At 41.5% G+C, this 27,945-nt stretch overlaps 1 protein-coding gene across 2 annotated transcripts in view; it reads left to right on the top strand.

The window, feature by feature from the left end:
- Positions 1–27,945, top strand: part of LOC126184962 (host cell factor 2) — a 284,341-nt gene that overhangs the window by 73,689 nt on the left and 182,707 nt on the right. For both annotated transcript variants that reach the window (XM_049927657.1, XM_049927656.1), the window contains exon 7: positions 26,016–26,856. In XM_049927657.1, coding sequence (XP_049783614.1) covers positions 26,016–26,856 — 841 coding nt within the window. The remainder of the gene's footprint in view (positions 1–26,015; positions 26,857–27,945) is intronic.

Here is a 27,945-nt window from a genome sequence, read left to right as displayed (position 1 = left end):
AAATACTAACCAGAATATGACAGAGCTTGAGAATACTTTTAAAAATGATAGAAGGGAGATGTAACATCCTCCTGAATTTGTAAAACTGCAGGGAAAGGTTGGAGCCAGATGATTATTCAAGTTAGTGTGTAGAGCCCAATAGACTGGAAATACACAAACTTTTGGAAAGATTGTTAACTTGGCGGTCCTAAAGACCAGAACTGCAGGTTATGTTGGAACTACTGTTACTACTGTACAATTAGCTTGACAGTTTATGTATCCAAGTTGCTGACCACAATAATATGTTAAAGGATGGAAAAGAAAGTTGAGGATTATTACATAATGGTCAGTTTGGCTTTAGAGGCCATTCTGATGGTATACTTGATAATGGAAAAAAGACTTATCAAGACACTTTCATAGAATTTGTTGATGCAGAAAAAGCTTTTGCCAGTGTAAATTGGTGCAATGTGTTCCATAAATCTATGGAAAATAGGCATGTGCTATTCTGCAAGATGAGTAATATACAAGAACCAAGAAGGCACAATAAGAATGGAAGACCATGAGAGAAATTCTCAGTTTAACAAGAGTGTATGGCTGGGATGTAAAGTCTCAACTATTCAACCTTTATATTGAAGAAGCACTGAAGGAGATGAAAGGGAGGTTCAGAAGTAGGAATAAAATTCAGAGTTAAAAGATATATATGATGACATTGGTATCCCCTGTGGAAACGAGGAACAATTACAGGAACTGTTGATTGGAATGAGAAGTCTACAGAGCACACAATATAGATTGATAATAAGTGAAAGAAACAAAAGTTGTTGATGAGCAGCAGAAATGAGATTGACAACTTTAACCTCAAAATTGGGGACCACATACTAGTAGTAGTGAAGGATTTTTGTTTCAGTGGAAGCAAAATAATTAAAGGCGAATGGATCAAGGAGAGCATAAAAAAGACTAGCCCAGGCAAAAAGAATATTTCTCACCAGAAGTAGTCTTCTGTTACGAAACATAGGCCTCAATTGGGGAATAACAACTTTAAGAATGTGTGTCTGGAGCCTTATATTGTATAAAAGTGAATCGTTGTGTGTGATAACTGGAAAAGGAGATGCAGATGTTACAAAATTTTGCTGAATATAAGCAGCAAGGAATTGAAGATATTAAGTGGAAGTACTACTCTTTAAGGTACAGAGTAACACAGGAATGTAAACTGTGCCTGGCTGAAGCAGTATAGTATTGTCACATCTATAGAAACTGTTCATTGATTCTGTTATAAATCTATCCTCATTCTTCAACAACTTAGTGACCAATCATCCAGATTTCAGTTTTCCAAGATGCCCCTAAATTGCTTAAGGCAAATGCCAGTGTGGATCATTTGAAAGGGCATGGCTGATTTCATTTTCTCATCTTACTTCATGTTTGTGCTCCACCTCTAATGATGTCGCCGTTGATGGGACATTAAATCCTAATTTTCCCCTCATTTCTTGAACAAGTTAATGTGGCTATAAATGGCTGAAAGAGCACAGTGAAGATATTATCCTAGCTAAAAGTGTTCAAACATTTGAAAGCTGTATTAGTTATGTGGCTCCTCCATCAACTACCATAAAGAGCTATAGGTAGCTCTGTACGAAACATGGCTGCAGATGCCCTTGAAGATGTATTGGCTCTTGACTTTATCAGTTACAGTTCGTATAATTGTTACATGTGGTGCAAATTGTTGGTTTTGGTAGATGGTCATAAATATGTGAAGAGACATTATATAAGCAATGTGAGGAAATTCATATATTATGACCATTTCGTGTATGTAATGTGTGTAGTATGTATGCATTCAAATTGCGAGATATATTTTGAACTGAGCAAGTATTTCTACTCATTGCAGTTAGTGATGTACTTAAAAATGTGTTGCAGCATTGTACCATCTGATTTTCTAAATGACTGCTTGGAACTCTTGCTTTGTGGTCAGTTCCTTTTAAGTGGTGTTTCACAAGTGTGGGGCATGCCATATGTTTTGGTACTGGATCATTTTAGCCAATATTTAATTTGAGCAGCTGTGGAGGCTACATGTCCTTTAGGTGGTGATTTGATTTATGTCTCCAGCCAAAATTTTTGGAATATAATGACTGTGGGTATTGTTTAGAATGTCATTGATTATTAAAGATGATGTCTACCAATATTAAGATGAAGCACACATGGTTGCAACTTCTGTCCCTGGTAAACTGAGCTCTCACATTCTCAATTCAGTTTTTTGCTTTATGTATTGCAACAGTACAGTAATGACAATATGTTGGTTCGAGTGGTGGAGCCATCTTCTCCATATTGCAAATGTAGTTCCTTAGTCATTTTTATGTTCACTATGTATGCTACCAGTAGACTTCTATGGAACACAAGCAATTTGTAACTGGCCTAAATTATTCTTAAGCAGCTATTGATGGTGATTGGGGCCGAGTTGAAGCAATGTCACGTGCAATAATCCAGGAGCATCTAATACTTGTATCCAGTGCCAAATAGTGCAACTTATTGTATACAGAGGAAATGATTAAGGTTTAACATTACACCAAAATCATTTGAGATGTCACAACATTTTTAAGAAAATTGTCACCATGTTTGAACAGTCAGCATGTTTGTACAGTCTCAAACTTTCTCCTACAGGGATCGAAGCAAGAAACAGAGAGTTCTGCTGATTTACATAGTCCATTCTGTTCTTGTCTTGACTATCCCCAATTTAGTGCTGTCAGTCATGTGATACATGTAATAAATAACTTTGCTCATTCTTGCTAGTTGTCACATTACTCCCAGCAGATTCGGAATGAAATGCAAACTGTAGTTCTGCAGAGCTGGTAGATGGGCAGTTATTGTCAAACAAACTGGTTGGCAGAAGTCACAGACAATTAAAGCGTTGTTGTGCAGCACTGCTGCTAAAGAAAACTAACATGTAAGTTTTTTAGTCTAACTTGAGGACATCCTAAAGAGAGAACTACTTGAAATGCTATGCAGAAATGACCATGTCAGTATAGCTTCACCACAAAGTCGCTACATTTTTCCTACAAATACAGTACACTTTTCCTTTTTAAAAGATGCCCTGCATGAATAGGGAAACCTTCACTGGTGGTACCTCTATATGAATGGATAATATTGACTCTTTTTGTGGAAAATGTTGCAGATTTGGTTGATTTGTTTTCAAAGACACACTTTCTCCTAGTTTGACAACTGAATACCAATGATTTCTTAAACTCAGTATGTTACATTGCACAAATTTGTTGTGCAGGTATTTTCCCGCACTAGAGATAGTGTGTTGGCTGTAAATCAAATAGGGCATTTTCTGATGACAGCTTTGACAAAATTGATGGCAACCTAGAAATTTACTGGTGACAAAACTGCTGTTTAGCCTATCCTACGCGAAATGGCCCAGACTTCTGGATGATGGAGGATGAAGAAGAAGAAAATCTCACTTTGAAAGATAAGACCAGTTGTAACTTGTGGATGTTTCTTCTGAACATGAACATGTTGTGATTTCTGAGGTTGTGATTACCATAGGATCTGAGAACACTGCTGTTTCCATCTGAATATGTATCGGATTTCACTTCTATTCTGATGCTAATACTGTTAAAATTTGCTTCCAAATATATCTGCCTGCCCGCTGCTCTCCCATTGGCTGTGTAGAACCAGCAGCTGGCACATCCCCATTCATTCTCATCATATAGCACAGTGAACACTGACAACATTGGAGCCCAAAACATATAAGTACACTGGTGGCTCCTATCTAGACTTCCACTGTCTCCTGCTGAAGTGAATGATATTGTTGAGTATTTATCAAATTTTAATATCAGTTCAATTCAGACCACAAATGGGATTCAGGCAAACTGCGATTTAAACATGGTAGATGATCATATGTGGTATATATTCCCATCGTTGGCAACAGGACATAATTCGCTGCCAGAACGCTACTCCCCTTCCCGCACTAATCCTAATTCTCATCAAGCTGGTGTTACTGTTCCCCATCCAACCCTTCTGTAATATTGTACTTCAGCAACTGTGAAGCACTGACTGCAGTATTTTGAAGTGTGCAAGTCCTGTGTAACAACAGCAACTAATACATAAATAAAACATCGCAATCACAATTCAGGCCAATTCCCGAACTTTGCTCATCCCACCATCTACACACATCTGTTGGCACTATCTCCAAGACGGACAATAATTGTAATTAATATAATTTATTTCATTTGCTAGACATTTCATTCTGGATTAATTTTCATTCTTGTTTTACCTGAATGTCACCTTCATGTTTTAAAACTGATTAAAAGCTGATAACCTTTTTACCTGGTATCCAATACATGATCAGCAATCGAATTTCTCATTTACGACCCACTTAGTAACTCATTACAGTCTTTCATAATCAAATAAAATATTTATCTGGGTTCAGAATCATATTAAGGTTTTTGAAGGACAATATTTTTGTTGCATTTACTTAAGCAGCAGCATTAATGTTTGTATATGGTATCCATACATGTATGAGAACTTTCATTGCAGATCTGTCAAAATACAAGAGTTTGTAAAATGATAGAATTTAATGCTGTTTACTCCTGTGTTTCACAAAATTGTCATATTTTAAGCAGAGCAGTAGATTGTTGTAGTGGCTAGTTCATAGATTCTCACATATCCCTTCCACTAAGCGCTGTGCAAGTCAAATGTCATGGGCTTGTTCAAGCAGTGTCGATACGGTATCAAGTGCTTTGGTGTACCATGGTATCTTGAGCTTGTTAAAAAAGTATTGTTTGTCTAGCTCTGCCCTTATGAATTCTTCAAAATAAATCTGCACGCACATGACCTCAATAGCGAAAGCTTCATTTGTAAATATAAAATGACTCCTATATACTGTATTAAACAACATAACGGTGTCAACCTCAGCAGCAATAGTTTAGTCTGTGAATATGACAACACTGTAGAGCATATAATAATTGTTTTATTTATGGTTGTTCAAAGCAGAAAAATATGTAAATACTTATTATAGGTTAAGTGAACATTTTAGAGTCTTCGACACATTAAGCCACAATATTCGTAAGTGGCAGCAGTCAATCAAGCAAGGCCTTCATGTGTGTAGACATTGGTTACGTTTCTGCCAAACTTGAGAAGGCCAATGACCAGCGGAGTTCGTGCAGCAAAAGTTAGCACGTAAACAGATCAGCGACTGAGGAGACAGACAATGCTTGCAAGGAGAAGAAAGACTTCAGTGGTGAATGCTCTAGGAACTGTCAGGCTATTAAACTCACATGTGTGACTTACCTGGCAGTGCCGAGAACAACTGGGCAATGCCCGATCATGCCAGCATAGAGGTAAACAGTGGAAAGCTGGTACGTGTGTCAACATTGGTCACGTTTCTGCCCAATGTGAGAAGCATAGGTCAATGACCAACGGGTCAGTCACCACCTTAGAAACTTCATGACATTGGAAAAAAACCAAATAAATACCTACGACAGACGAGCATGGTGGGGTCCTTGGAGAGGAGAGGGAAGACAATGAGGAAGCATTGCCTGGACGGGTGGATCAATGGTTGGTCAGTGGACATTGCGCTTCGCTGCAGCGACTTAGCTGCTGCACTGCTCGACAGAGGTTGTCAGTGCCACGCCGGTGGGTCAACATGGAGGATGCCATCGTGTATGTTGCCAGAGAGAAGTTCGTGGGGTGCTTGCCTGGGTGGCTGGTGGAGACAAGAAGACTGCGGCCTCAACAGGTGGGTCTCCTGTGGACCTGGGGGTTGATGAGCTCTGCTGGACAACACAAGCCAGGGGGTCACTAGTTCGATCCCGGGACAGAGTACTCCGCACCACATCGTAGCCTCTTGTTGGTGGCGCAGTGAGCAAGGTCACACAGGGAGAGGACCATTTCGCTGCCAGAGTCAGTCTTGGGTATAGTACTGAATGGAAGAATATATCGCCGCCGCTGCAACACGAGCAGTCACCATATCAGCTGTCATTGGCATCTGTACGCTATGACTCCGCCGCTCTGCAGCTGCAAGGAATTGAGCAAGTTAAGACACATTGTATTAGTCTGTTTGTTTACTGGATCTTATGTCTCAATAAATGGCTGTTAGTGGAACCACCAATGTTTCACTCCCACCTTGATCTCTGAGCCTAGGAAAGTGCCCATTCCACTGCCCACGAAGTGCAGTTTTCCATTCCACCATCCCTGACAAAATAATGAAGTTTGCTCCCCTCTGTCACTGACACTCAATATCTGTCACTAAACCCCAACCTGCTACAACACCGTATTTTTCAAATGACAAACTTGAGAAAAACTTTGTGTTAAAATCAGGTGAATATGGTAATTCAACACGACAGCAGGAAGTGGATAAGAATTGCTTAATATGTCTCGTTATGATGTCAGGTCTCTTCTACGCCTACAGAAATAGCATCTGTGGCTACGACAAGGAAAAATATTTATTTTTTATTAATTTCTGGGTTACTTTCTGTCAGCTTGTTTTTAAAATACCGTACTGTGCGGCCCTTATTTCCGTTTATTTCATTGTTGGGGGGAGGGTGGAGTCAGGCAGGCGGCCGCCTGCAACTGTTGGGTGTGCAGGGTGCCGTCGTCTGCAAATCCCGGCTCATGTCGACACTAAAAACATCTATCGCTTGGGTCCTGAGGCCATCCTCAGTTCGTACAGGTGGCGGGTAAAGCTGGTGAAGACTGCTGGACGTGCTTGCAGTGTGCAAGCAGAGCTCGCAATTTTCAGCATCTTTCCCAGAGAATTTGGTTGAGGTTCTTTGGTTTGGAACCAAGTAGAGGGTCTGAGGCCTGACCTTATTGACGGCGTTAGTAAAGGACAGGGATTAGTGGCCATGTTACCATAGTGACAATGACCACTGAAGTTAATGAATTCATCAAGAAGGCGAGAAGATGATTTTTGCTAGAAAAAGCATATAAGCAGTTGTCAGCATTAATCTAAGACAATTAATGGGCATCATTTAGTTCCAATATGATGGACTTACAGGAGTTACGGGCAAAGTTTAAACGGGTTGTCATTCACACTGTAGAGAAGTATGTGGCAAATAAGTAAATAAAGGATTGAAAATACACACCGTGGTTTAGTAACAAAATTCAAATAATGCTGAAATAGGAAAGACAGTTGCACTCGAGGTTCAAAAAAGAACACAAAAATGACACACACAAGTTTGCCGCAGTTCATGCGTCTATAAAACGATTGAGGCATGAAGCGTACAATTATCACTGTCATACTTTAGGAAAAGATCTTTCAGAGAACCTTAGAAAATTTCCATCATACAGAAAATCATAAAAAGGGGTTGAGGGATTCTATCCAGTCACTCATTAACCACTCTGATGTTGCAGTAGAAGACATCAATATGAAATCCAAAGTTTTAAATTTAGTGTTTAAGACATCATTAAAGCAGGAGGGTCATACAAACATACTGTCATTTGATTGTTTCACAGACTCCTGTGTGTAATACATAGTAACAGGCATCTCTGGTATAGAGAAGCAACTGAATTAGTTGAGAACATTCAAGTTGAAATAGTTGAGAACATTCAAGTTGCCAGGATTAAATCCCAAATCAGTTTTACAAAGAGTATTTCATGGCATTGTCCCCCTTACTTGGCTTGAATTTATTGTGAACCGCCGGCCGGAGTGGCCGTGCGGTTCTAGGCGCTACAGTCTGGAACCGAGCGACTGCTACGGTTGCAAGTTCGAATCCTGCCTCGGTCATGAATGTGTGTGCTGTCCTTAGGTTAGTTAGGTTTAATTAGTTCTAAGTTCTAGGTGACTGATGACCTCAGAAGTTAAGTCGCATAGTGCTCAGAGCCATTTGAACCATATTTGTTGCAAAACTCTTGCCCAGTGCGAAGTCCCAAGTGACGAGGAAAAAATGCGGGGGACACGTGTGTATAAGAATGGTAAAACAACTGTCCTGCAAGATTACAGGCCGATATCCTTCACATCGGTTTACTGCAGAATTCTTGACCATATTCTCAATTAGAATATAATAAACTTCCTCAAGATGGAAAAGCTTCTTTCCATAAATCAGCACGAATTTAGAAAGCATCACTCGTGTGAAACACAGCTTGCCCTTTCTGGCACAATATCCTGCAAACCACAGGTGAAAGGTAACAGGCAGATTCCATGTTCCTAGATTTCTGGAAAGCATTTGACCTGACACCCCGCTGCAAACCGTTGGTGAAGGTACGAGCATATGGAATATATTCCCAGATATGTCAGTGGCATGGAGATTTCTTCATTAATAGGACCCAATATGTTGTCCTCTATGGCAAGTTTTCATCAGAGACAAGGGTATCGTCATCAGGAGTGCCCCAGGGAAGCATGGTAGTGCTAGTCTTATTCTCTATATACATAAATGATCTGATAGAAATAGTGAGCAGCAATCTGTGGCTGTTTCCTTATGACTGTGTGGTGTATGGGAAGGTGTCATTGTTGAGTGATTGTAGGATGGTACAAGATGACTTTGACAAAATTTCTAGTTGGTGTAATGAATGGCAGCTTGCTGTAAATATAGAAAAAATTAAATTAAATTCAGATGAGTAGGAAAAAAATTCCCACAATGTTCAAATACAGCATTGGTAGTGTGCTGGTTGGTGGAGTCATGTCAGTTAAATGTGTATGCATAATGTTGCAGAGCGATATGAAATGGAAAGAGCACGTAATGACAGTAGTAGGAAAGACAAATTGTAGACTTCAGTTTATTGGGAGGATTAAGACAGTGCGCTTCCTGTAAAGGAAACCTTATGCCGAACACAAGTGCGACCCATTCTTGAGTACTGCTAAAGTGTTTGCAATCCCAACCAAGTGAGATTGAAGGAAGACATCAAAGCAATTCAGAGGTGGGCTGCTAGATTTGTTACTAGTAGGTTCAAACAGCACACAAGTGTTATTCAGAAAATTGGAGAAATGGCATTTCAAGGTGACTGCAGAACAATTCTTGTGCCACCAATGTACATTTTGCAAATGGATCCCAAAGATAAGAGAAATTATCTCTCGTACACCGGCATATAGACATGGGTTTTTGCCTGGCTCTGTTTGTGGGTGGAACACTAAAAGAAATGACGGGTAGTGGTACAAGGTACTCTCCGCCATACACAATTTGTTTTGGAGTATGTATGTAAATGTAGATATAGATTTCATACTTCATGCACTTTTCCCACCAGGTCTCAAGTAACTTACAGTTGAAATCATAGATGTCTCTTTCGACAGTCACCCCCCCCCCCCCCTCCCCCTCCCCCGGGGCACACAGTCCTTTCGTGAGTACGTGCATGGCGAGCACGGGGCCCCGAGCTATTGCAGCCTTCCTCCTTTCCCGGGCTGCATTTCCCTTCCCTTCCCGTCCTTGCTCCTTCCCCTCCACCCTCTCCTCTCGCTCTCTCGGTGTCCTTGTTTTATTATCTTCCTGGTTATGTTGACTTTGTGATTTGGTTTTGTTGCGTAATTACCTCACCCTCTTGGCATTCTCTGGTCCCCCTCGTAGTGTGAACCATTTGGGGAAGAGCACCTTACCTAGTGTCTCCGGTGTGTGCTCTCCTAGTTCCTTCCACCTTTTCCTTCACGTCGTCGTCTGATGCATGGCTACCCCCTGGGAGGAGGGTCAGTCTCGTCATGTAGGGGTGAAACCTTTTCCCCGCTATCTGGTTTGCACCAGGACTGATGGGGATACTTTCACCAGTACCAAACCTTTATTTTTTGTGGAACACATGGAAGACAAGTTTGGTGAAATGGACTCTCTGAGCAAGATGCGGTTGGGTTCATTGTTGATCAAAACTGCTTCAGCTGCCCAGTCCGCAGCTCTTCGTGCCTGTGACCATGTTGGCACAGTTCCTGTGTCCATTATCCCTCCCAGCCTTGGAATATGGTTCAAGGTGTAATTATTCACAGGGACCTCATCTTTCAAACTGATGAGGAACTTGGGGACAATCTGGGATGGTGGGGTGTTCACTTTGTTCGGTGTGTTCAGAAGGGCCCAAAGGATAATCGCATTGATACTGGTGCCTTTATCCGGGCCTCTGAAGGGGATACCCTCCCTGAGAAGGTCAAGATTATGGTTTATCGATGTGACTTGAAGCTGTACATCCCACCACTTATGAGATGTTTTAAGTGCTTGTGTTTTGGCAACATGTCTTCCCTCTGTTCAGACCCCTCTCTGTGGTGCCTGTGGCTATCCACTCCATGAGGGGAGTTCCTGTGTTCCCCTTCCTGTGTGTGTTAATTGTCATTGCAATCATTCTCCATGTTTACGAGATCGCCCGGCTTATAAGAAGGAAAAGAAGATGCAGGAGTACAAGTCCCTCAATCGTCTAACCTACACTGAGGCTCATATTAAGTTACACCTTCACTCCTTCCTCCCACTAGTCCCGAACCCCCCCCCCCCCCCCCCCCCCGCAGTTTCCACACCCTCTCCTCCGGGCACCACTCCCCCTTCCTAGCCTGAGAAGTGTCCCTCTTCTTTGGTGTCTGCCAGTCTAGGGCTCCCCCCTTCGCTTCTTTGCCCACACCTCTTGGGGTGCGGATTGTTCCACTCTTCTCCACCTTTATCGGGCTTTAGTACTGCCTCGCTTGGACTATGGCTGTCAAGTTTATGGTTTGGCTGCTCCTTCCACTCTGCGGATCCGGTCCACCATCATGGTATCTGGCCACTGGTGCCTTCCCTACTAGCCCTATTGATAGTCTCGTGATTGAAGCTGGGATTCCCCCCCCCCCCCCCCCCCCCCCTCTTTCTGTTTGGCGGCCTCAGTTTCTGGTTTCTTATGCAATCACTGTCCGTTCCTCTCCAACTCATTCTTTCGATTCTATACTGTTCTCAGACCAAGGACATCGCCCACCTGATTCCCGGCCTTGGGCGTGTTTACTGGTTGGGCTTCACCTTGCGTCTCTTCGTCATGATTTTCAGCTTCCTTTTTTGTCCTGTCTCCCATGTTCACTCCCCAACAACCCCCCCCCTCCCCCCTGGTTAGTTCCTTGAAAGATTCTGTTCGTCCAATGGTGTTCCTTTGTTTTTTCTGCCGAATTTTATGTGAGTTTTGGGATGCAGTTGTTTTTTACACCGATGGCTCTAAATCTGCTGATCATGTGGGATATGCCGTCACTTCCTCCGTTGACATGGAAAATCATTTCCTGCCAGCTGCTTGTGGTGTGTTTACTGTGGAATTGATGGCAATCTCCCAGGCCCTTACCTTTATTGAACAGTCCCAACTCCACCGTGTTTTGTTATGTATGGACTCAATGAGTGGCCTTCGAGCTATCGACCGGTGTTTTTTCCCGCCATCCCTTGGTCTCGGACATCCATGACAGTCTCGCTGATCTTCACCATGCTGCTTGTTCCGTTGACTTCCTTTGGGTCTCTGGCCATCTGGGTATCCCAGGTAATGAGCTTCCTGATCGTTTGGCTGCGGGAGCAGTCACTTACACTCCCCAGCCTGTAACTCCTCCTGTAGTGGATTTATGGCTTCATATCAAATCCCACTTCGCACAATCATGGGCCAACTCTTGGGAGGCTACCTCCCTGGCTAATAAACTTCGTGCAATTAAGGTGACACCTGTCCCGTGGCATTCTTCCTTCCGTCTCTTCTGAAAGGCCTCATCCACCCTGTGTCATCTCCACATTGGCCATACCCGGCTGACCCATGGTTTTCTTTTGCATAATGAGCCACCCCCGCTTTGTAGTTGTGGGGCCTTCCAGTCAGTAGCCCACATTTTTGTGGAATGACCCTTTCTTTTGGCTCTGCGTACTAAGTACAGACTTCCCCGCACTTTACCTTTAATATTGGCAGATGATTCCCGGATGGTGGAACTGGTTCTTAGTTTCCTCTGTGAAAGTGGTTTTTATTTTCAGTTTTAAGATTTTTAATCTCCCTCTGGAGTAGGGGCAGGGCGGTGAGGGTTGGGGTGTTTCCCACTGTCAGCTGTGTTTGGAGATCCCTGACTACCCTTCCCGGCCAAGATCCTCTTTTCTTTCCCCTTTACTTTGTTTTTACCACTTTTTAGGTATGGTTAGTCTCCTTTTACAGTGTGCACTTTTACATTGTAGCGGTTGAATGCTTTTAAATAGCAGGTGGTCTTGCCTGTACTGCATCGGGGGTGGGATATTTCCTGCCACTAGCATAGCCTTGGGGTTGCCCACTTTCTGACTTTTCTCCTTTTGTTTTCACCATTGACAACAAAACTGCACTTTTATGTTGTTGTTGTTGTCCCCCCCCCCCCCCCCCCCCCGCCCTTTTCGCCACCCCCCTCCGCCTTTTACCTTTTGTCGTTATGACTTCCGTGAGATGTGAATCCGTCTGAATGGACCACCTTTAAAACAAGGGACTGATGACCTTGCTGTTTGGTCCTTTCAGCCCCAACAACCATCTCTCCACAGACTGCTGTCACAAATAATATTGGCAGCATGTACAGATTGCTGGTCTTAAGAATTCTTTTAGTCTGTCAGGTTAATGTTTGGCTCCATTTAGTCACTGCAATAACACACAAGCAGTCAGGATTTTTGGTGAAAGCTGTGCAGGTGATTTCTGCTTTTAGATGTGACATACTATTGGGTAAAAGTTGAAGAGGAATTACTTATGGTTGATGACATGGTAAAATTTATGGCAATCTGCAAACTCAGTGACAGCATCCTCTGCCATCAGCCAACTGATGATGTGAGAAGACTGACATAGTGCTCCTCACTTTTGGAGTGTGTCGGGAGAGTAAATTATTCATGTTCTGATAACTCACCATTGCAGTTTTCACATCACTGTTTAGTAGTAGTAATAATATAATAATAAAAAATTGGAATTAAATAGGATTAGAAAATTTTAGGAGATGAAGTAACTGTCAGTCACCAGTATGAGAAAATAATTTGTTGTGGTGGCCCCCCCCCTCCCCCACCCCTGTTCTTTTTTCCCCACTCCAATTGAAAATATTCAAAGTTTTAATCAAATTAGAATAACATTGTTTCATTTTGTGAAATAAAACCCTATGGTTGTCAGAAGATCAGCTATCAAAAGTAATGTATTTGATAACAGTTTTATTAACAATTACTGACAGCAACAGAATATAATGTTTCCAAAATGAAATTTTTGCTGCGCAGCGAAGTGTACATGGATATGAAACTTTCTGGCAGGTTAAAACTGTGTGCTGGATTGAGACTCGAACTCAAGACCTTTGCCTTTCGCAGGCAGGTGGTCTACCAACTGAGCTACCTTAGCATGACTCATGACCTGTTCTCACAGCTTTACTTCCGCCAGCATCTCGTCTCCCACTTTCCATACTTCACAGATGTTCTCCTGCGAAACTTGCAAGACTAGCATTTGTGGAAAAAAGGATATTGTGGAGACATGGCTTAGCCACAGCCTGGTGGTTTGGAAGATGAGGTAGTGGTGGGAGTAGAGCTGTGAGGACAGGTTGTTAGTCATGCTTGGGTAGCTCAGTCGGTGGAGCACTTGCCAACGAAAGGCAGGGGTCCTGACTCTGAGGCTTTAATCTGCAGCGAATTTCAGAATATAATGTTGTAATCATGTAATGTTAATGATATTGTTCTCACATAACGCATCTTCTTTACTTATGCTGTTTCAACATTTTGTTGATGTAAAACCAGCAGTCCTGTTTCATGGAGGGTTTATTACCAATCAGTCATAGTTGCAGTTGCATATACACTCCTGGAAATGGAAAAAAGAACACATTGACACCGGTGTGTCAGACCCACCATACTTGCTCCGGACACTGCGAGAGGGCTGTACAAGCAATGATCACACGCACGGCACAGCGGACACACCAGGAACCGCGGTGTTGGCCGTCGAATGGCGCTAGCTGCGCAGCATTTGTGCACCGCCGCCGTCAGTGTCAGCCAGTTTGCCGTGGCATACGGAGCTCCATCGCAGTCTTTAACACTGGTAGCATGCCGTGACAGCGTGGACGTGAACCGTATGTGCAGTTGACGGACTTTGAGCGAGGGCGTATAGTGGGCATGCGGGAGGCCGGGTGGACGTACCGCCGAATTGCTCAACACGTGGGGCATGAGGTCTCCACAGTACATCGATGTTGTCGCCAGTGGTCGGCGGAAGGTGCACCTGCCCGTCGACCTGGGACCGGACCGCAGCGACGCACAGATGCACGCCAAGACCGTAGGATCCTACGCAGTGCCGTAGGGGACCGCACCGCCACTTCCCAGCAAATTAGGGACACTGTTGCTCCTGGGGTATCGGCGAGGACCATTCGCAACCGTCTCCATGAAGCTGGGCTACGGTCCCGCACACCGTTAGGCCGTCTTCTGCTCACGCCCCAACATCGTGCAGCCCGCCTCCAGTGGTGTCGCGACGGGCGTGAATGGAGGGACGAATGGAGACGTGTCGTCTTCAGCGATGAGAGTCGCTTCTGCCTTGGTGCCAATGATGGTCGTATGCGTGTTTGGCGCCGTGCAGGTGAGCGCCACAATCAGGACTGCATACGACCGAGGCACACAGGGCCAACACCCGGCATCATGGTGTGGGGAGGGATCTCCTACACTGGCCGTACACCACTGGTGATCGTCGAGGGGACACTGAATAGGGCACGGTACATCCAAACCGTCATCGCACCCATCGTTCTACCATTCCTAGACCGGCAAGGGAACTTGCTGTTCCAACAGGACAATGCACGTCCGCATGTATCCCGTGCCACCCAACGTGCTCTAGAACGTGTAAGTCAACTACCCTGGCCAGCAAGATCTCCGGATCTGTCCCCCATTGAGCATGTTTGGGACTGGATGAAGCGTCGTCTCACGCGGTCTGCACGTCCAGCACGAACGCTGGTCCAACTGAGGCGCCAGGTGGAAATGGCATGGCAAGCCGTTCCACAGGACTACATCCAGCATCTCTACGATCGTCTCCATGGGAGAATAGCAGCCTGCATTGCTGCGAAAGGTGGATATACACTGTACTAGTGCCGACATTGTGCATGCTCTGTTGCCTGTGTCTATGTGCCTGTGGTTCTGTCAGTGTGATCATGTGATGTATCTGACCCCAGGAATGTGTCAATAAAGTTTCCCCTTCCTGGGACAATGAATTCACGGTGTTCTTATTTCAATTTCCAGGAGTGTATTTTGGTGGCTGGTTCCGAACCGATAGGTTCATTCTCAAGCCCGACCTACAGAGTCTGCACTGAAAGTGCCTGATCTTCATGACAACCATCTAAAATTGGCAGTATGTGCATCACAGAGTTACAATAGATAAATCATAATACACATATGCTCACTATAGATGTCACAATCAAGTGTGTTTGATACTGATTTTATTGTTAGCATACGTATAGTGTGACGTTTATCTACAGTCACAGTGTGATGCATGTATTGCTAATTTTTGATGGTTCTCATTAAAATCAAGTGCTTTCAATGCAGCCTCAGGTCAGACTTGTGAATGAACCAGTTGATTCAAAAGTAGTCACCAAAATGTATTGCAGTTGTGATGGATTTGTAATAAACTCTTCATCTTCTTTTTTTATTTGGAAAACTTACACTCAATTATAAGATAGCATTTTAAACTTCAGTGCAAAAGTCATTACAAGGGACTAGGACCACACAGCCCGATACTGTTCAAAACATTAATTGCTGCCCTGCATGCTCAGCTACAGAGGTATGTCACTGTAGAACAGGAGATGAACAGTGTATGTCAGTATATTACCTTGAAAATTGGCATTCTTGCAAAAGAGGTCATGTAGACATATGTGGAGGGACAGAAATGCTGAACCTCCTTGTAGGGTCACCAGAACCGGAATGTCATTTTGTAATTGTTTTCTGTTAGAATAGTGTGGCATATAGAGACTCTAGTCAGAAAGTGACAATCATATTATGACAGTCTTTTAACTAGGTGAGTTATGTAGTTATGTAATTCAGTAAGCATATCATTTGTTCTATAGTAGCCAGTGATTACAGGATGTAAGGTCATGTATGTGAACATCACTTGGAGTCCATTGTATGCATGATTTGTGCTTCATTGCCAACAGGTCATTCAGGATTGCACCATTGCTTTTTCTGGAGGAATATAATTTGTCAGCATCAGAGGCATAGTTTTTGCATAGTTACATAAATGCAAATATCATATGCTTATGTTAACTCTGTATCACACCAAAGTTTACTCCTTATGTCTCACCTTATTACCAATTAACTTAGTGAGAATTCTGAAGCAATTATTGAAGAACCATACATAACATAACAAATGGGAGTTCTGATAATAATAGTATGAATACATGAAAGCAACAGATCTGACCTCTGGGGAACTTAAGGACCTGTTATTTTCCATTCAATTGTTTTCTACTTTTCTTTTGCTTCTGTGGTTAACACGATACATATCACTACAGTAGAACCCCTCTAATCCGTCACCTTTGGGACCGCGACTATAGTTGGAACGAAAAATAGATCGGAATATCCGAAAAATCTAATATTGATTGTAAAAATATAAAAAGACATTTGGTACAAAAAATTAAATGATTTAAGAACTAAAAGACGTCTACAGTAACTATAAAAAGACATTTTTTTTACACATTGTTAAACACTATATTAACTAAAAGTCTACACACACTATAATATGTATTGGTTTTAAAAGGAAAAACGACAAACAAATTACAGTAGTGTACTGTACCTAATAATGTATAAATGATATATACTGTAAACTAAAAAATTTTTATAGCACTGTATATAAAAAAGAAATTTTTACAAAGAAATAAACTACTGTACGTATAAACTAAGAAATGATTATACTTTATACATTGTTTTTACAGTAAAAACTGAAAACAAATTACTTGGGAAAAAGTCAGTGATACATTTTTGTTTAGCAGATGTTATTCTAGATTTAGCTGCAGTGCCCCTCCATTTTTTATCCACAAAATGTACATTGGAGTTGAAGTTGGATTCTGCTCGATGTATTGAAGGGTGATGTCAAAAACGTTTTTTGCTCGTTGTGTGAAATCCGGGTGGGGTTCGTCTTCGCCGTCTGAGTCCTCATTCACAGTTTCCTGGCTAACAGCAGCAACAGTCCGGTCTTCATTGAGCTCTTCAAAAGTGTCACAGTCTTTGTCACATTTGTTGATCCACTCGTCAACTTCATTGGCAGGGACGTTCGGCTCCAAAGTTTGTAGATATTTAACGATTTCCAGTGCGTTGTTGTGTTGCTCATCTTCGGTATGCTCATTTTCAGTCATAACTTGTGGCCAAAGCTTATGCCACGATTTCCGCAGTGTGTCAGGTTTCAGTTCATCTTGTGCTGCAGCGATTGTGTAGATATCATCTTTGATGTTCAGGGATTTCATTGCCTCAAATAAGTTATGACCTCCTTCAGATTTTTCCAAGATTGAGCTGATATACTTTCTGTGATATCGCCTTTTTAACCATTCGATAACACCATGATCCATTGGTTGGATGAGTGAGGTCACATTAGGAGGCAAAAAGAGAGTTTTTATGTCCCCTTTCACCAAATCTTTCTCAGATGGATGTGATGGTGCGTTATCCAACAGCAATAGAGCACAAACAGGCAGATTTTTTTGCTTCAAGTCTTTTTCAACCGATGGCACAAACTCATCGAAAAACCAGGATTTAAAAATGTTGCAGTCCATCCAAGCAGATTTTTGATTGCGGTAATAAACCGGCAAGGAAGATAAGTTTATATTTTTGAATGCCCTTGGCTTATTAGATTTGCCGATGATGAACAAGGGGAGCTTCTGGGTACCATCTGCATTGCTACAAGGAATGACTGTTATTCTATCTTTTATAAGTTTCGTTCCTACCACGCATTTATTTGAAGCTGCGATTGTTTTTGTTGGCAACATTTTAAAGTTCAGCCCTGTCTCGTCGATGTTATATGCTTGGTAGGGTAACAGTTCATTTTCTTCTACAATTTTATGAAACTTGCAGAAAACTCCTTAGCAGCTGCGGCATCGGCAGATTGTTTTTCACTGGAAATAGAAACAAATCGGACACCATGATGTGTTTCTCAACGATCAATCGAGCCTTCACTGGCAGCAAATTTATTTCCGGCTTCCATTTTTGTGTGCAAAACTATCACTTTTTCTTTGAGAATTGGCTCGGATATTGGAGTTCCTTTCCTTCTTACTTGACAAAACCACATCCACAATGCATTATCAAGCAGTTCAAGTTAGGATTTTTTAATGTTTTGCGATTCTTCAGAGTGTTTTCACCATCAATCGTAACTGTGTAGGATTCAATGTCTTTCCAATTCTTCCTACAATCCTTAATTGTCGTAACACCTACATTCAATTCCTTTGAAATTTTTTGGAGCGATTCTCCTTCGTCCAGTCTTTGTAGCACTGCTAATTTTTCATTTAGTGAAAGAGTTACGTGTTTACGTTTGAATCCAGACATGTTGAAAAACAGACGACTGTACACACAATGAATCTACAATAATAAGTATTGTAGAGAACTTGGAATAAAGCAAACAACGGTGTTTTTTAATCCCAACTAAGGATAAAACTGCATAATAACGTACAGTATAACAATATGCACAGCGATAGACACCGCAACAATGGCCTGACAGGCGTCCAGTCAGTGACAAGTCGGCAGAGGCTCGCGAGCCTGAGCACGGTTGGACTAACTGGAGTGATGGACCATCCAAGGTCGGATTAGAGGGGTTCTACTGTAATTGATCTCTTCCTGTTTAGTAGAGTACAATAGGACTCAAAAATGTCTGCTGACAATGTGTTTTTTCCTGTACTTTCAAATAACAAAAAAAATGGCTCTGAGCACTATGGGACTAAACATCTGTGGTCATCAGTCCCCTAGAACTTAGAACTACTCAAACCTAACTAACCTAAGGACATCACACACATCCATGCCCGAGGCAGGATTCGAACCTGCGACCGGAGCAGTCACGCGGTTCCGGACTGAGTGCCTAGAACTGCTAGACCACCGTGGCTGGCTTTTCAAATAACAGATGTTATCTCTCTCTCTCTCTCTCTCTCTCTCTCTCTCTCTCTCTCTCTGTGTGTGTGTGTGTGTGTGTGTGTGTGTGTGTGTGTGTGTGTGTGTGTGTGTGTGGTTTTTTTTTTTTCCAATGTCCAGAGTTGAGAAAGGAAACCTACATCGAATACAGTTTTATTCCAATTAAGTGGTTTCTGTCTGTTGTTAATATGTGTCTTGAAATACTTGTTACTAATCTGTTGTAGACAACTTTGAATTTTGATAAAGAAGCTGTTTGGTGCTAACTTAAAATGTCTTTGTTCAGTGGTTTAAATTATTTCCTTTCCCAATATGATTCATTTGCTTGGTAATTTAAGATATACATTTTCAGAATATTTTGAACCTTGTCAATTGCTGTTACAGCCTGTAGTGATCACTAATATGCTCATTATGTCGACTGGAGATAAGACTCACCATGTTATTGTTACATATAACGTTCATTCAAATGAAACCTGGTCAGTGTGTTTACCTTCGACTTACACGTAAGGTGGCACCATGTAACTGCAGGTATGATGGCACCTTCTATTGGTAGGGATACTGACGCGTGAGCACCGTTTGATGTTGCATAGCACCAGTGTGGTTTTACGTCGAAGGGTCACACAAGTTATTATCCACTACCAAACATGCAGGCGATTAAGTTGGAACTACGTGGAGCGATTCGACTTTTGGCGGCGGAGGGAGTCGGAGGCCATGAAATGTATTGCTGGATGAAGGCTGTGTATGGTGAGTACAGTCTGAATTGTTCAAGTATTGTGGAATGGTGCAAACGATTCCTTGAGGAGTGCGAGTCACTGGAAGACCATGCTCATCCTGGACAGGCTCATTGTGTCATCACACCGGAAATGGTTGCAAAAGTGAATGCTTTAGTCTTGGACAACCGTAAAATCACCATGGACAAGATCCATCAGTTACTGGGTATTAGCGTGAGCTATTAATGGACATAGATTTGCAACGGACAACGAAGTGTGTGACTGGGTCCAGGCCTGGATCCTACAGTAGCCTACGAGCTTCTTCAAGGATGGAATCAACCGACTAGTGTTGCAATGGGGTGAATGTGCCAACAGTTTTGGCAACTATTTTTGAGTATATGTACTGTGTATAACTACATTTTTGAGTTAATGAAATCATTACTGTTACTTACACTGGTGACTGGGTTTCATTTGAATGCCCCTCATACTTTAGTCAGCTCGTAAGTGTGGTGTCTGTTGTTACAATTTTCAGCATTAAATTAAATTATTTCTGTATACTATATTGTGTATAGTACTGCAACCACTGACACTAGTGAATGTAGCCTTCTTATGTGTGGTTACTCCTGTGAAATAGAAGGTCATGGGACATACTTATATTTAACACAACATTCAATGTAAATTAAGGTGTGATTTTATGAAATATAAAAAAACATATTCAGGTGACAATTCGTAAGTTTAAATAAAGAAAATCAACAATGTAACACTGGAATTTGCTTAATTTTTGAGCTCTTCCAGGAGCTCCTCGACAGAATAGGAGTGAGCCATGAGGAAACTCTTCAGTTTAGACTTAAAAGAGTTAGGGCTACTGCTAAGATTTTTGAGGTAGCTTATTGAAAATGGGTGCAGCAGAATACTGCACTCCTTTCTGCACAAGAGTCAAGGAAGTGCATTCTACATGCAGATTTGATTTCTGCCTAGTATTAACTGAGTGAAAGCTGCTAACTCTTGGGAATAGGCTAATATTGCTAACAACAAACGACATTAAAGAAAATATATACTGTGAGGGCAATGTCAGAATTCCCAGATTTTTTCTGTTCTTAAAGTAAGAGGCGAACCAATTGTAAGCTACTCCCCTTACTCCATAATGGTCCAACTTCTGCAGTAATATTTTGTGTTCAACACAGTCAAAAGCCTTCGTTAAATCAAAGAAAACACCTAGCGTTCGGAACCTTCTATTTAATCCGTCCAATACCTCACAGAGAAAAGAGAATATAGCATTTTCAGTTGTTAAATCATTTCTAAAACCAAACTGAACATTTGACAGCAAATTATGTGAATTTAAATGCTCCAGTAACCTTGTATATACAACCTTCTTGAAAACTTCAGCAAACACTGATGGCATAGAGATACAGGGCTATTACAAATGATTGAAGCGATTTCATGAATTCACTGTAGCTCCATTCATTGACATATGGTCACGACACACTACAGATACGTAGAAAACCTCATATAAAGTTTTGTTCGGCTGAAGCCTCACTTCAGGTTTCTGCCGCCAGAGCGCTTGAGAGCGCAGTGAGACAAAATGGCGACAGGAGCCGAGAAAGCGTATGTTGAGCTTGAAATGCACTCACATCCGTCAGTCATAACAGTGCAACGACACTTTAGGATGAAGTTCAACAAAGATCGACCAACTGCTAACTCCATTCGGCGATGGTATGCGCAGTTTAAAGCTTCTGGATGCCTCTGTAAGGGGAAATGAACGGGTCAGCCTGCAGTGAGCGAAGAAACGGTTGAACGCGTGCGGGCAAGTTTCACGCGTAGCCCGCGGAAAATTGGCTCATGCCACAACTGGAGACCGACAGCGCCGACTTCATCTTTCAACAGGATGGTGCCCCACCGCACTTCCATCATGATGTTCGGCATTTCTTAAACAGGAGATTGGAAAACCGATGGATCGGTCGTGGTGGAGATCATGATCAGCAATTCATGTCATGGTCTCCACGCTCTCCCGACTTAACCCCATGCGATTTCTTTCTGTGGGGTTATGTGAAAGATTCAGTGTTTAAACCTCCTCTACCAAGAAACGTGCCAGAACTGCGAGCTCACATCAACGATGCTTTCGAACTCATTGATGGGGACATGCTGCGCCGAGTGTGGGATTAACTTGATTATCGGCTTGATGTCTGCCGAATCACTAAAGGGGCACATATCGAACATTTGTGAATGCCTAAAAAAACTTTTTGAGTTTTTGTATGTGTGTGCAAAGCATTGTGAAAATATCTCAAATAATAAAGTTATTGTAGAGCTGTGAAATCGCTTCAATCATTTGTAATAACCCTGTAGCTCTAAAATTGTCAACATCATCAATGTCTCCCTTCTTATGAAGTGGCTTCACTACCGAGTACTTTAATCGGTCAGGAAACCGACCACTCCTAAAGGAAAAGTTACAGATATGGCTAAGTACTGGGCTAACATACATAGAACAATACTTTAGTATTCTGCTAGATACCCCGTCATATCCATGAGAGTTCTTGGTCATTAGTGATTTAATTATTAACTCAATCTCCCTCTTGTCAGTATCATGGAGGAGCATTTCAGGTAACAGTCTCGAAAAACTTTTTTTCTAAGAGCGCTATATGATTCCCTGTTGGGACTAGGTTTCTATTTAGTTCACCTGCTATATTCAGAAAGTGATTATTAAATACTGTACATATATGTGACTTACCAGTAACACGGACATTCCCACTATGCACTGATTCTATATCCTCGACCTCTCTCTGCAGACCAGCGACTTCCTTTACGACTGACCATATGGTTTTAATTTTATCCTGAGACTTAGCTATTCTATCTGCAAACCACATACTTTTTGCCTTCCTAATAACATTTTAAGCACCTTACAATACTGTTTGTAATGGGCTGCTGCATTTAGATTTTGACTGTTTCTAACGTTTTGATATAATTGCCACTTTGTTCTACAATATATTCTTATCCCTCTAGTCAGCCACCCAGGCTGTGCTAGTACCCTGTTTTAAACGTTCTAACGGAAAGCAACTTCCAAAGAGCATGAGAAAAGTCTGGAGAAAAGCATTATATTTATCGTCTACTGTATCAGCGCTATAAACATCTTGCCACTCTTGTTCCTTTATAAGATTTACAAAGGTCTCTACAGCAACCGGATCAGCTTTCCTGAACAGCTGATGACTATATTTAACACGTGTTGCAGCACAAAAATCTTTTAGAGTTAAAATTTGTGCATGATGATCTGAAAGGCCATTCACCTTTTTGCTAACACAATGCCCTTCTAGTGATGAGGAATGAACAAAAATGTTGTCTATGGTTGTTCTACTGTTCCCTTGCACTCTCGTTGGAAAGAATACGGTTTGCATAAGATTATATGAATTAAAGAGGTCTACCAGCATCCGCTTCCTTGCACAATCACTTATACAATTAATATTGAAGTCACCACATATAACTAACTTTTTGTATTTCCTATAAAGTGAACCAAGAACCTCCTCTACCTTTAGCAAAAATGCTGTGAAATCGGAGTCTGGGGATCTATAAATAACAACAGTTACAAGTTTAGCTCCGTTAAATTTAACCACACCTGCACAACATTCAAACACCTTTTCAGTGCAGTACTTTGAAACCTCAATTGACTCAAATGCGATGCCGTTTTTCACATACATGGCTACTCCCCCACACCGCAAAGAGCTCCTCGAAAAGCAGCCAGCCAACCTGTATCCTAGTAAAGGAAGCCTCTGAATTATCTCCTTATTTAAGAAGTGTTCAGATATACCAATAATTTCAGAGTCAACATCTATAAGCAGTTCACTAACTTTATCTCTAATACCTTGTATATTTTGATGAAATATACTAATTTCCTCATTACTCAGATACCTAAGCTTTGTCAAAAGTGGTTCCTTTGTTAGAGAGACTTCCCTTAAGCAGGAATACCTATCAGCTGACTTCAATCTAAAAAAGGTGCAGCTCTAACACCCACTACTGCAGGAATTTTCCCATGAGTGATCCCAACAACCCCACCTATGCTGTCACCTATAAGCTTTGCCAACCTCCCCTTCCCATACCTGTTGAGGTGCAGGCCATGTCTAGTGAAGCCCGTCCTGCTGATAGACTCCACCGACACCACTGAAATGTGACCCAAGTCTTCTGTCATCAGCGCACCCCCAAGTCTCATGTTATTATGCCTGATGGCTGTATTAAGATGAGGCCGATCTTGACGCTGAAACAATTCCACGAAATGCACATTCGTGTTGCCAGTCTGAGTGGCTATCTTTTCCAGGTCACCATCTATGTTATACTCCCCATCCCTATCAATACTATTACCAGCCCCACCCACAATCACTACCTGATCCTCTTTAGTAAAATCCCTACATAACCCCCCTATGTTAACAGTCACCTGAGCCAACCCTGCATTAGGCTTCACAATGCTGGTGACCTGGTGCTCACTCCCCAGCACTTCCTGCAACTGCTGGCCTACACCTCTGCCATGAGAACTACCTAACAGCAGAACCTTCTTCCTCTTCGACTTTGCAACTGTTCTAGGCACAGTAACTACTGAGGACTGCTGCATACTTCCTACATCTACAGCTACTAGAGATTCCTCTCCACTAGACTCTGACAGTTGGTCATATCTATTGTAAACACCAATGGTAAAACTATCTGAAAATCTTCTTCTCCTAGCAGATCTCTTGCCAACAGCCAGCTCCCATTCCCCAACCCCCTTCTCCCTCCTCATCCTATCCAGCTCCTCCTGTGTGTTTTTCAACTGCACCTGAAGGGCACAGATCTTACGCTCCTGCTCATCTATCAACTTACTCTTGCTACATAACCTGCAGTTCGAGGAGAGGATCTCACCAGAATGCCCACTTGCTTCCCCACTGCATTCCCCCCAGTGAAAATACTTCGAACAAGTCTCACACCGCAATCCACTACTCACGAACCTACGGCAAAGCCCACACTTCTCACTCATGGTGAAATTTTACTTTTTCTAAGTTCCGCTACTACAATAAGAAGATGTTAAAAACCTGACTACAATAATCACAAACTTACTCTACAAGGGAAGTAACTATTATTATTAACAGTATTAATAAACAACAAATGTGAATATAACAAAAGACTAATACAGAAAGAGAATCAAACGTCTAATGACACAGTAACGAAGCTGAAAACAGTTCCCAAAAGGTTCTTCTGAAATTATTTCACCAGAAAACACCAAGAACACTGGTTGAAGACTACTAAAGTTCCTAAATAAACCACTATACACAACCAATTAATTAGTACTTAGCTTTCAATGCGCCGCTACAGCTGCAACTGGTCAGCACGGAATGTAAACACAGGCAAGAGGTTAAGTTGCTAGATACGAAACACTCACAAATATCAGGTCACAACACAAGAAAGGCAGAGGTGAATGAAGAAACCACTAATACGTCACTTATATAGTAAATATTATCACAAAAACCGTTAAAATATGTATCTGAAACCTAAAAATATATGAAAACTTAGAGAGCGATCTCACACGCAGTCACTCGCTTATGATGTCACACCAAAGATCCTGTTGTTCATTTATTTGCGGTGTTGTATTGAGTGTTAATTAATTATGTAAGTATTTGATCAAATTCTGCATGCTTTGTTTGGTAGAGATTCAGTTATTGGTGGCAGCTTGAGTATGAAAATGTGCCATTTCTTTTGTTTAATAGCTGCTGTTAGTTTTGCTTTGTAGTGCTTCCATACATACTTGTCTTAGATATAAATAGTTTATCATTTAATCATGGATGTTCAGCCTTAGGCTAACAGTAATATGAAATATTAATTATAAATGTACTAATACCATATAAAATTGTGTTCGTGAACAGTAACTGTTATTTAACAGAAAATGTTCTTCACAACTTTTTTTCCTCTCCTACACAGTATATATAAAGAACTACTGATGATACTTATTATAAGGCACAATTTTAATCCATTGCTTGTGATCTTCAGTATTAAGAATATTGAAATTTGTTCACTTTGCTCGTGTGCACGTTGGACATCCCAGTTTGGGATGTTGCAGTATAGACATACTGTTAGACACAATGATTTACACTTTTTTTTAAGGTACTTTTAAATATGATGTGGTCCATTACTTGAAGTTTTAATATGTAATTTACTATATCCGAAACTGAGAACTGATTTCTGTCAACTCAGTAACACGTGCCATTGGAACTCAGTATGATGATCTTTATGGAGAGAATCATAGTTTTTGATCTTAGAAAGTATGCAAATACGTGTAATTGATTTTTTAGTAAATTATTTGTCACATAAGGTAGCTTTGTGATTCCATGGTGATATAGTAATTGATTTATTAGTGATTATATTTGCAGATGATAAAACAATTGAAAAAAATTATCATTCTTATCCATAGGTATGCTGCAAAGACCTGTGGTACCTGGAGGTTCTGCATCCAATGCAGCCTCATAAAGTTCAGTTGGTTAGAGCCCAAACTGAAGAACTCGAACTATGTTGGCCAGCAGTTCCCACTGCAGAAGCTTATCGTATACAGCTACATAGATATGAAATGCCACCAAATTGGAGTATGCCATCATATCCCCCAGTACCGATCAGATCTCCACCACAACCTGTTCCTTCACCAACAAAGAGCCCTCCATCTCAGGTCGAGAAAACATCTCCACAAAAAGATAATACTTCATGTAAATCTGCTGCTATTCTTAGCACCCCTGTAATGTCCCCACCATTGAACATTCCACAGGAGAAATCACTGAGTGCAGAACTGGAGGATGCTGAAGCAGACTTGTTGTCCTTGCAGAACATTATTGAACCTTTGCCATCAACTAAAATAACACCACCTGCATTACCTACCTCCACAGTTCCAACAGCTGTTACTGGCATAACGCCAGCAAATCAAATGAAACCTCAAGTCGGTGTTATTGCCACTCCTACCACAAAATCTTCATTGGCTTCAATGTTAGCAGGAATTAAATTGCCATTGTCTTCCAGTAACATGCCTGATCTGGTACCTAACACCACTGCAGTGACTACACCTACCACCACAACTGTCTCTACTCTACCCACTCTGCCAGTGCTAACTTCCCCCATTACCTCTCCCAAAATGACTGTACTTACGACAGTGTCATCACCCACAAGAATTGCACCACAGCCACAGAATGGTACAAGGGTTGCAACTGTTGCGTCACCAGCTCGCAGCATTATTCCTGTGGTTCAACAGTATTCACCTGGAATTAGAGGTTTGTAATGGTAAACAGTTAATTAAAGTAGGAAAAAGTTATAACATTGAATAATGTGCTAAATGTTAAAAGAAGATTGCTCTTTTATGTGTATTCTTTAAATATTATATTGTTTACACATTTGTCTAGCTTAATGTGTGTTTGTAGTGATTTTATTGTGTTTTTGTGTTACTAGTCTCATGATGTAGTATTGCAGATGTGTGTGAATAAGTTCAGTTTTTGATGTGAACTTTTCTATTATATTTCGGAGCATATTTTTTAGCCCATTTTTCATATCTCATGACAGTATTATGTGCCTCTTTTCATTGAAATATTATGTCCAAACACCCAAAACTTGTCAGCAAAGTTAACACAATTTATAGCACCTGCCATTTATCCTCTGAAGCGCCATTAGTTTTGGAGCAACCAGGGAAGAAATTTTAAAGTCTTCAATTGCTGTCTACAAGATAGACATGTGCCATTCTTAGTATTTTATTATGTATTTATTTATTTATGTGTCTTTCTTAGTATTTTATGGTTGATTTTGGGAAACAGAAAACTGTTCTTCTTATTAAGTAATTAGTGTGTGTGTGTGTGTGTGTGTGTGGGGGGGGGGGGGGGGGGGGTTGTCAATAAACTAACACACTTAGTCCTGAAAGCACATTTATTACATACACCGACATACAGTCACAACAAAACTGAACTTCTGGAGTGAGAGTACAGCTCTTTATACAAATGTAGAATATTGTAGATTATACAAATCTAATGGTATTTTGAGAACCTTCCAGAACTGATAAATACTAAATGACAAATAATTGTGAGTGGTAAAGTTTGAACTGACTACATGTAGCATGTTAGCTACCAGTACTAACTGATATGCCACACTGCATACACTATAGCTTGCAGCACTGCTCACTGTCCTATAGAAACTGTGACCCACAGCCACAGAATTTCCCATTGGAGCCAACTACAGCACAGTGGATCTAGGAGCTTGGCAATGTTCCTTTTGTATGGCAGGGCTGGATGAGCCCCACATTCTAGTCATGTTGTCACGTATGCTTCTGTCTGATGATTATCAAAGGTAGTGCCTCCCATTGAAGCTCTGCAATT

The sequence above is a fragment of the Schistocerca cancellata genome, chromosome 4, assembly GCF_023864275.1.
Source record: "Schistocerca cancellata isolate TAMUIC-IGC-003103 chromosome 4, iqSchCanc2.1, whole genome shotgun sequence".
Lineage (NCBI taxonomy): Eukaryota > Metazoa > Arthropoda > Insecta > Orthoptera > Acrididae > Schistocerca > Schistocerca cancellata.
This window is presented reverse-complemented; position numbering and strand designations above follow the sequence as displayed.